The sequence below is a fragment of the Asparagus officinalis genome, chromosome 10, assembly GCF_001876935.1.
Source record: "Asparagus officinalis chromosome 10, Aspof.V1, whole genome shotgun sequence".
Classification (NCBI taxonomy): Eukaryota; Viridiplantae; Streptophyta; class Magnoliopsida; order Asparagales; family Asparagaceae; genus Asparagus; species Asparagus officinalis.
The window spans coordinates 7,460,230-7,471,356 of record NC_033803.1 but is presented as its reverse complement, the minus strand read 5'-3'; the positions used below and the strand labels follow the sequence as shown (position 1 = coordinate 7,471,356).

Genomic DNA, 11,127 nt, shown 5'->3' with positions numbered 1-11,127 from the left:
TTTGGAGCTGGCCTTGGGACGTTACCCATTGCACACCTACCCACGTGGGGTCCGCTTGATTGCTAGTGGTCCCATCTACAAAGTCTGATACCATCACCGTCGAACGCGTAGATTCTCTAGGTGAGGAATATGAAATATGAAATTCTTGAATTTGAAAACAAAGATTATCCCCACGCCCAAAAATTAAAAAAAAAATATCTTTTTCTCTGCGTATCAAGAAAACTATTTAAAATCACCCAAATCGGGATTACATAAAAACTATTTGAAATAATCCAACTCTCACAATCTTGAATTCGTGGATTATCATAAAAAAGAAAAAGATAAGAAAACTATTTAAATCATAATGGGCCATTTAGTGCATAATAAATGAATCAGAACGAGGTTTTTCAATTGGTATTACGTCTATGCATAAACTGGAGTCACATAGACTTTCAGTCCATAGAAAGGATGTACTATTATCCTGCAACAATTTACCTTGATAAGTTGAAAAATCATACAGTAAATGGAAAGAGATACAAATCAGTGACAAAAAGAAAAGAATATCATTTCTTAAACGAAAAAGAACATGAATAGAAATTGAGAATCTACATCATGTCTTCTTTGCTTCAGATTCACTTCTTGAATACTTCTATCCTTTGCTTCATCCATCGGGCTCCTTTATAAACAAGAATGAGCTCCAAAGATTCAAGGAAAACTTCCTTCCATTACATTCGCTTACAATTATTCCTTTTTAAGTTCTCATGCAAAAATCACAACAAAAAAAAAAACAGGAACCCGGCGTTATTACTAACTTTTGCCGTATTACTTACTGACCAGCTCGAGAGAGTCAGCCTTCTCCTCGAGGCTAACAAGCAAGCTATCGAAGCTCTTCTTGAAGGAGTCGACGCCTTCTTGTTCGAGCTGAGACCCGATTGTGTCCCACTTGATGCCCATCTTTTCTAGGGCGCCATAGACTCTTTCAGCTTCTGGTAGGTTTGAGTCGATGGTTCTTGAGACAATGCCATGGTCGAGGAAAGCTTGCAGGGCTTGATCGGGCATTGTTGAGACCTGGAACGATCAAATGGAGATATGTCAGCAATGGAATATGGGGTGAAATATAAATAGTGGTGGATCTACATAACATCTGTCACAGGACATCCAAATTTGCTTATTTCAGAGATATTACAGGGCTATTGGGTCTATCCAGTGCATATCAGTAATTTTATTGATAAATCACCCAAGTTTTCAATCACCAAAAAACATAATAAAACCCTAATACCTAGCCGGCCTTAAATAGCCCTTGTTTTGGCTTCCTAAACAAATCCTATATGTAAATAAATTCCTACTCCTAAACAATTCCCTACTCGTAAACAAATCCCTACTTGAAATCAAATCAAACCATATTCAGACTCCAATTCTTTCTGCATGTAGCTTCTTGTAATTATGCACCACTCGAGCACGATCACTCCTACGCACCAATAGCTCTAGACTTATATCAGATTCTTGCCTAAACTCTATTCATAGGTAAGCATGTCCTTACGCATGTGCATGTGCCTATGTGCATGACTTTTCCCATGTGTTTTGTTTTAAACATTTCAGAAGCAATAGGTTCACGCTTACTGATTGGACTATAATATGAATGTACAGAGATAGCAAAGCTGCCAAAGCATGCAACATTTCAAAAACAACTTTAATATCAGATATGTTGGTAAAGAGAAGACAGCTTTGAGAACTCACCGTATCAGGTCCAATGAGAGGAGCCACATACAAAGTATCAGGATATGCAGGGTTCTTCACACTTGTTGAAGCCCATAGCAACTTCTGCTTCTTGGCACCTTTCTTCACCAAGGCTTCCCATCGAGGACCAGAAAATTTCTTCTGATACAACTTATATGCCAGAGATGCTTGAGCAACCGCAGCCTAAATGATTTAAGAAGGAAAAATGTTAGAAAACTTTAAACAAGTTCCCTTTGCTTCATAGTATAATGTTTAACATATTGTCTTACCTTTCCTCGAAGGCAAAGAGCTTCAGGTGTCCCGATCTTTTCAAGCATTTTGTCAGCTAAGGTATCAACCCGACTAACAAAGAAGGAAGCCACACTGGTGAGTCTTGAAAGATCACTTAGTCCACTAGCCTCGAGACCATCCAGATAAGCATCTATGACTGCTTCATATCTTGCAAGCGAGAAGATCAGCTGCGCATCATAAAAGAAAATCAGTACCATATGTAACAATAGAAGAATCCACTTCGAGATAAAGTGCAAAAGGTTTATCAATTAGTGGATTTTAGAAGACGCTAGTCCTATAGTAGTAGACAATAACAGTTCTACAAAGGACAACAGTACAAAGATGCCTGCACGCGGCAGTGAGCTTGAACAGAGATGAAGGCTGAGAATAGTTCAAGCAAAATGGATAATAGCATGTATTGTAGTTCTAGACAACACACTTTCTGAAAAGAAACATGTCCAGTGATCACCTCAACCAAGAGATCTAAGTGATTTTTTGAAGAAGCTACTCCTAGACAATTCCAGTTCTACAAAAGGACAACAGTACAAATATGCATGTGGCAGTGAGCTTGAAGAGAGATGCTTGAAGAGAGATGAAGGCTGAGAATAATTCAAGTAAAACGAATAAAATAGCATGTACCATAGTTCCAGACGACACATTTTCTGAAAAGAAACATGTCCAGTGATCACTTCAATCACAAGATTAAGCTGATGGGTCTGGGCAATAAACCTTAATAAAAATTTTAAGTTGTTTTAAGGAAATTATATCAATAGGGACTAATATATATCAGGAAATGTAAAATAAGTACTAAAAAAAGTAATCAAAGAAAAAATAAGGAGGCAAATGAGGTTTCACATGGAGCAATTTTCAGCTAAATCATGTGAGTTTTTAAGATGATGATACCAGTGGCGGCCCAACTTAATGTATATATACATGCTTAATGTATATATACATGCCTTTGGGATTTGCTAGCTTAGATGCATACAGGTAAAATGAAATATTATGACATATTAGTTGTAAACCTTTGTTTGCATGGAGAAATAAATTTATCTTATAGAACCATTGTTTCATTAGCTTGTAACAATTTGAAATATCTATAACGAGCTTAATAATTCCCCTATCTTTATTGACAGTAATGTCTCCTTCGTTATTAACTAATTTAGTCCGAAATAAACAAAATTCTCTACATACCATTGTTTGTGCATTAATCCCACTAGCAACATTCATAAGAACAGAGACAGATCGTAAGAGATTATCAACTGTGCCATCAAATGAAACTGATTTCTTTGCTTATGGCTAATGAATTCAATTATAAACCATGTAATCAACTTGATACAAATTATAGCAGTAACATATATCGATTATGATGTTTTTGAAAATATCAACAGTGATGCAATCATGCAACAATTACAAAAAATGTCAAACCATCCCGTTAGTCTGTAAATGTCATTTTCAAGCTTGATGTCATTATTTCTCTAGAGATAATTGTATTAACTCTAACTGTACTTTTGGAGTATGGCGTACTTTTTTTGGTAAACAATCATTTTATACATAATATTTGGTTCGGATTCTTGAATTTGAGATCCAAACCTTTAACTCAAAAAAGTCGTAATATATTGAATGTGATTATTTATTTAATTGTTTACGCAAACTTCAGTAATTTTTTAAGTGAATAAACAATGGTGACCCCAAAGCTCCAATTCCTCGCTACGCCACTGGATGATACTACAATTTTAGCCAACACATGCAAGCAAACTTACCGTTACGTTGACACTGATACCATGTGAAATAACTTCTTTGATAGAAGGAACACATTCTGCAGTAGCTGGGATCTTAATGTAAACATTTGGCCGCTGAACCACCTTGTGCAACCATTTTGCAGCTTCAATAGTCCCATTTGTCTCATTTGCAAGTCTTGGGGACACCTCAACTGATACATAACCATCAGCTCCGTCTGTGTCATCATAAATTGGCTCGAAAAGTTTGCATGCATCTTGGATATCCCTTATTACAAGCTCCCAGTATGCACTTTCTATATCTTTTCCAGCTGATACAAGCTGCCTGCAATTCCAGCATACAAATTAAATCACTCTAAGTAACCAAGTATTAAAAGATTTTTGGTCATGCTGCATAAAGAAATATACCAGCAAAAAAAACTACATAAATTTCAAGATTGAGAAGATAATTTTCTACCCTAGTCAGCAAACTGTTGGGCCAAAGTAATGCAACCTGACCTAAATTTCTTTGACTCAGTCCAAATAACCTTATAAAAAGTTCATACATGTTGGGTTGCATACTTGGTAATATTTGTGATTTCTTCGAGACTCAAAACACATCAAGTTGGATGAAAAGGTTTGGATGGTAAGGTTGGGTGAAGCCTAAACCACTTCTTTTTTAGTTCTTTCCATATTTTCTTTTCTTTTCTTGTTTGTATTTCTTTGTTTATTTTATTCTCTTTTTTAATTTATATTTGCTTCTGCATGCCCACCAATGCCTGTTGGTACTAGTTATAATGTTCTACTGCTACGTTGCAATTTGTAAAAGTAAGGGTACAGGGACACGGCTAAAACTCACNTATATATATATAAACAGCCTTTTAAAAATTGTTATTCTTAAGGCTAAAATGAACTTGACCCTTACCCCACAAGTTATAAAAATGGATCTGAAGTGTAGGATATATATCCAAGAAGTATACGACAAGTGTTTTAAATTAAACATGCATTGTATAATCGAGTACATGTCTGAATAAATATATGCATATATTTTAGGAATGTCCAAGAAGTGTCAGGTACGGGTCCATATTAGAAGTGCCCAAATAACATAGATCTATTGTGATACTTGAGGCAAAATGCCCACCAAATCACATGTGAAAATTACCATGGTGCAATCACAACAAGTGTGAACTGCTCTTTTGTTACAATAATTCCACAACCATGCAAAGTGCACATGTAACCTAGGGACTAGTGGGACGTGAAGTCAGTGTTATCATCACTGACAGCGATGCACAATCACTTTAGTTTGTGATTGAGGCAACAAGATATAGGTAAGAAAAAACCATATCAGCATAGTTGGTTAAGCAGTCGTCGAAGTTACTGAGGTGATCTACCAGGACAAGTTAGCAGGTACGGTCAATGATTCAATATACTACTAGAGAAAGATCCAATCTAGAGAAATCACATAGCAATTTTTTACAAGAATACCTGAATTGTTCATCATATGCACTGGATGATGAGATTGCTTTTTGGAAAATCTGCAGCAGCAAATATACTAGTTATTTCTAAGTTGCAATGCTAAAATATCAGCTACAATATTTTCAATCTCGAGGTGCTACAGTTTTGCATTTATGCAAGAGAAATTACCGTGGGATTGCTTGTGACTCCCCTGACTCCACTTAAAATAAGAGGCAGCAGATCTGTTACAGGCCTGCAGAGATTGTCATACCATGGAGATTGGCCTTGTTGTTCATAAAGGTCATGAAGGGTTGTTCTTTTTGAAGGGGTTCCATTTCCACCCAGCTGGGAGCATCTCACACTAGAACAGACAGAACATAAAAGAAAAGAAGCATTATGGTAAGACCGTCAAAAGCAAAGAACTCAGAGTTGAAAAGACATACACGTGAACACTAACAGGTCTCAAAACCCTTTGCTTCATTAGAATTCTTATTGTTTATGTAATCAATGACTCTAAACATCTCCGCCATCATGTCAACTCACAAATGTGTGGAAGTTGGCAGCAGTAGCAACTATAAAGTTGGTTTTTACTTTCTAGAGAGTGGGAAATCCCATGTCCAACCCTTTTCTATGTACTCAACTCTCTTCAATTATTTTTTGAATATGAATGTGGAGATGTCCTCTTCATGCACACTTGTTCTCACTTGTAGAAAGTACGCGAAATTCCCTTAATCATTCTAACTTTCTAATACTTTTTGCTTTATTTTATTCTTCTTCCTTAACAAGGAATCTGTTGCTGCCATGTGAACACTGTAACCAATAATAAGGAATTGATTCAGGCGAGTCAGGACAGATCCGACATAAAGAACCTAGATCCCTCCATGCGAAGGTTAATTTTAACAATGAGAAATCCAACAATAACAGGAGAAAGCAACTAATCCAACCAAATGGGGGCCAGATCCAGCCAAGAAAATCTAGATACTTAACAGATATGAGTGTGGGTGTCGGTACAGGTACCGACAAATTTGTAAAAGGTAGGGTACATGATACTGCTATATAAATATTTATATACACATACATATATTGCTTTTCACATATATGTGTGTGCGCACGCGTGTGTATATACATATATTGAAATTAATTATTTACATGAGATCAATATTGCTTCTCATTCACTGTTATGAGAATTAAATTCTTATAATACTTTTATGTTTCTTTAATTATGTGGATTGTAAATTAGAAATCCATCATTTTTTAACTCGACACCCAAACGACCATTTAAATAATAGTTTGAAGCCCGACCTATGTCCAATGAGTTATAGGAAGTGGATGTGAACTGTAGGATATATGCCCAAGAAGTATTTTAACTTAAAAGATATATTGCATAAGTGAGTATATGCCCAAATAAATGTATTCAATATATGCAACAAGTGTCCGAGGAGTTTGGGTAGGATACGAGTATAGGTACATGCCGGGTACGAGTATGACTCAGTTAGGAGTACCCAGGTAATATAGGTTATGGCACTAAAGAACTCTATACAAAAAAAAGAAAAAAAAGTATGTGATATATAACCATGCTAAACATGGTCTAGTGGAGAGAGAATCTAGCCTATAAGATACTAGATATGGCTATATAGAGGTCGGATCTACCACTAGGATCTCATTCTGACATCATGGAGGCTGAATTCAGTAAGGTAGAACATGATATTATTGTACGAGACTGGCAAAGGTTTACATAATTAACAAACCGGCTAAGATTTGATACTTAGGATTTGCATGAGTGACACAAATTTTGACACTTTTCTCCTCCTTTTTTAATGTCTACAAGATTCGCCTTTCTGTTTTAATTTCTGCAAAATTACATTGAATGTAAAAGCTAATATCATTGGATATGAAAATTATACGCTCTCCCATATAAAAAATATATGACGGTCATAGTGAAACTAGATGATCACATCCAAAACTTTTAATGAGTACTTGAATAGAAATTGAATGGAGGTAGAAATCAAAATACTAAATTGATGGCTAAACCAAAACAAAACATCATAATCTTGTCTTGATATTAGGATCTGCGCTCCTAAATTCAACGATCGCACAGCATCACTTATAATTCATTTAAAATAAAAATCGACGATTGACGAAGTGATATTACATCGGTGAGCTCCGATCGAAGCGATCTCTTCGAATCGAGATCCCCAACGGACGGACTCTGCTCTGGATCGAAGACGACGATCCTTGATTGAGCTCAACTGGAAGTTTTTGATCGGATCTGAGAGAATTAGATGAGAGAGAAATGGGAGCAAAGCTAGGGTTTAAGAGCTTAGAGATGGTGGCCATTTTTAGAGAGAGAGAGATTAGGAATAATTATCCTAAACTTAATCGCTAAAATGAGAAATGATTAGGGATATTTATAGGCGAGTTAGTTAGGGGTAAATGTGTAATAAGATTGATACGAGTAGGGCTGGCAATGGTACACAATTCCATTCCAACCAATTCATGTACCAACCGTACCAAATACGTTGGTATACCATCAAATCGGTATATGGTACATGGTACAGTATACCGTACCAGCTTTAAAATATGGTACGGTAGGTGGTACATATTTTCCTCTACCATGGTATACCGTACCTACCAACTTATATTATATTAAATTATTATATATAATATATAAATATATATCCTTAAATCTCAACCATAGAAGTAGGGAAAATAAATCACAACCATCAATTTTTTACCCTAACCTAATCTCTCTCAGCCTCCCACTCTCAGTCTCAGTTCGCCTCTCCCCAAAACTTCCCCCAAATTCCTCTCCCCAAAAATCCCTCTCCCCAAAACTTCCCCCAAATTCCTCAATCCCTCTCCCCCTTCCCACGATTTCAGCCCATATCACCGCCACGACACCGACGGTCCGACACCACCAGCTCGCCCTCCGTCCGTCGCCGACGACGCCACGCCGCCACGACACCGTCGAGCTAAACTGTGAGAGCACAAAAAGAAGAGATCTCGGTTTTCTTTAGAGATATTGGTTTTCTTTAGTTTCTTTCCACGGACCACGACATTGTCAATTTTATTCATCTGCTTGTAATTGGATTGACTTGGGCTTGTAATTGTAATTGTTGATTTTCTTTACGTTGTTTGGTTTATTTTTATTTTTATTTTTGAATTAACTGTGATATATGTAAATGAAAGAGGGTAGAGATAAAGAAGCAAATGAAATCTACTAAGGAAAAACTTTGATACTTTGTGAACTGGGTCATATATGTAGAGAAAAGAAGTCTAGCTATCTGATATAAAAAAAAATACATAAACAATATCATTCATAGCTAACAAACATGCGATAATATGGGAAAAGTACATTCTTAGCTATTAACAACCTTTGAAAATAAACAAAATACATGGAGCTGTCATCATTTGCATGTAGTGTTGCTGCTAATCTAAACATTATCTGAGAACACGTGTCTTTTCAAAGTTCATTAGGAACAATTGAGCTGTCATCTTTTGCATGTGCTCTTTGATATATGAAAATGGATTTTAGTGAAATGAATTGTTGACTCGTATCTGTTATTTACTTGATTGTATAAATGGTTGTATACATGATGGCTTTACTATTTTGCTTTCCCTTTCAGATAGGCGCAGGTGACATTCACCGGATGGCATTTACCATTGAACTTGCTATGGAATGATGTTTTAATTGTGACTTTGACACTATTTGCCTATATCGTTGATACAGATAGTTGATTGGCTAGAATTCCATTATAACATAAATCAAGATCTTGAACCATAACATTAGGGTCCTCACAATATGTAATTGTAATGCCATTAGCAGTAGGGATGATGACGATGCACTTCAGCTACAAAACTTGGTGTTTTAGTTTGCGCTATATTGTTTTTTGACTTGTTATTGGATTTAATTATGTATTTATGTTATTGTTGTAGAGAATGCTTTTACACAAAACTTGGAGGCAGTAAGGGGCGGCCCAAGTAGCAATAGCTCTGTTCAAACAACTGCTTAGGCATCAAGCGTTCGGGGTTTATGGCCTAGCACTATCACCGCCTACAACATGTCAACATGTCCCGCTTTTAGACCTATCATTTCTTTTTTTTCAATTGTTTTATGAATTTGTTAGTACTTTGGCAGTTTGACTATTTGGACTTTGGCATGTTCAATTTATGACTTCGTATTCGGTAATTTGGTTGAATTTGTATAACACTTTGGAGTTTGGATTTTTGTTGTTATTTGTTATTAGTTTCTTATTTATTTCGCAACAATGAATTACTGAATTAGACAATTAGTAAGACAGGTTTGGACTTTGGCAGCAGGAGAATTATGATCTTTTTAACTTTTTGTAATAGTGTTGTTGAGCTGGGCCTTTAAATTTTTGGGCCATATATATCTTGATAGAAGTCTATTACCAACCGTACCAACCGAGTACCAACCGTACCAAGTAGTTGGTATACCAACATTATTGGTTGGTAGAAATGGTGACTTTTTCCTACCAATTATATATTGGTTGGTACATGGTATTAGGAAAATATAATTGGTATACCTACCAATCCAGCCCTAGATACGAGTGGCCGCGGTTGGTGAAATGAAGAAATGACGAGAATGTCCCTCATGGATCTGACCCGGTTTAGATTAGGATCCGACCCGGTTTATTCCGGATTACGGTAGGATTGCTATTTATCCAACTCCGGATGAATTGGATTAAAATGCATTGGTCCGCAACAGGATAATAGCTTGTATATTTTGCACTTAATAGGTACCAATTGTGATTGTTCAACTCATATTTGGTTCTATGTTTTATAAAAACTTGCTAATTTGAGTCTAATCTCTCTTATCCATAGCTAATTTTGTGATATCACAAAATGTTATATTGAAAATTATGATTTTACTGCTTAAATTGTTGTACTCACTTTAATAATGAATTAAGTAATTCATTGCTTTTTTGAGTTATTGAACTTTGAAAAATATTATTATGTGGTTGTATAGTATAGCCTGTTTGAAATTCGCCTTGTTATGGACGATTCATTTTTGTATATGAAATGTGTGAATTATTTATTTTTACAACGCATCGTATATATAATATGTGTCGGAAAATAGTCTAAATAATATTAAAATGGATCAAGTGCAACACCATTTGGATCCAATTTCAAACTCGGGTATAATAGTGGATCATAGACCCGACCCAATTAGGAGGCTGAGGGCATTGATTGTAATTCATTGCGATGGTATGGGAGTTGGTGACCGATATAATGTTCGTCTGAATTTGATCATCAACCCAGCGTAGAGTCAACGAGGTTACTTTACCAGCGGTGACGGGATTATTTATTAGCTAACTTAAGATATTGGCTCTTCACCTAAAACGGAGTTGGTTTAGTTTGGGTGAGCTTGACCTTTAACCCTTGAGCGAACTGAGAAGACTACGAATTTCCCTTTTTTTTTGAGGAATAATACCGTGAAAATGTTATTTATGTGTTTGCACAACGTAGTAATTGAATGAGCAATTAGTGTTGACTAATGAAATTTTTTTATTAAGGATAGGATGATAATAGTTTGTTTAAAATTGCACCGTCAATGCGCTAATTATGTACGATGCGAAAAAAAGTAGAGGGTTAGTCATGCGTGAATATAGTCATATGTTAAATAGGATAAGAAAGAATGATAAGTTTAAAATTAAAATTGGAGTAAATAGCTAACAGTTATAGCTTTCATGTTAATAACACATTCTCAGCAACTTCCACTAGTAACAATCTATCCTTCCTTCCAAAAGGAAAGTCATCTATGTATTAAATTCAATAGTAATATGAAAGAGTTTTCGTAATCCAAATAGACGTGGCTACTAAGAACAATTTATATTGCTATTATAAAATCGTTGATTAAATTTTTGTAGTTTGTCTTGCTCACATGATAAAAAATGATTCAGCTTGGCTTAAGCTTTTCAATAATGATGATCATAACCTACTTTTTCAA

The 11,127-nt window shown here is 35.7% G+C and overlaps 1 protein-coding gene across 1 annotated transcript; it reads right to left on the bottom strand.

Moving 5' to 3' along the window:
* On the bottom strand, positions 456–7,539 carry LOC109825390 (transaldolase-like). The gene is made up of 7 exons (XM_020392245.1): positions 7,309–7,539; positions 5,346–5,517; positions 5,187–5,236; positions 3,747–4,047; positions 1,986–2,174; positions 1,717–1,899; positions 456–1,047 (listed from the first exon to the last, which is right to left on the bottom strand). Exons 1-7 carry the CDS (start codon positions 7,491–7,493, stop codon positions 802–804), a joined length of 1,326 nt encoding a protein of 441 aa, XP_020247834.1. The 5' UTR covers positions 7,494–7,539; the 3' UTR covers positions 456–801.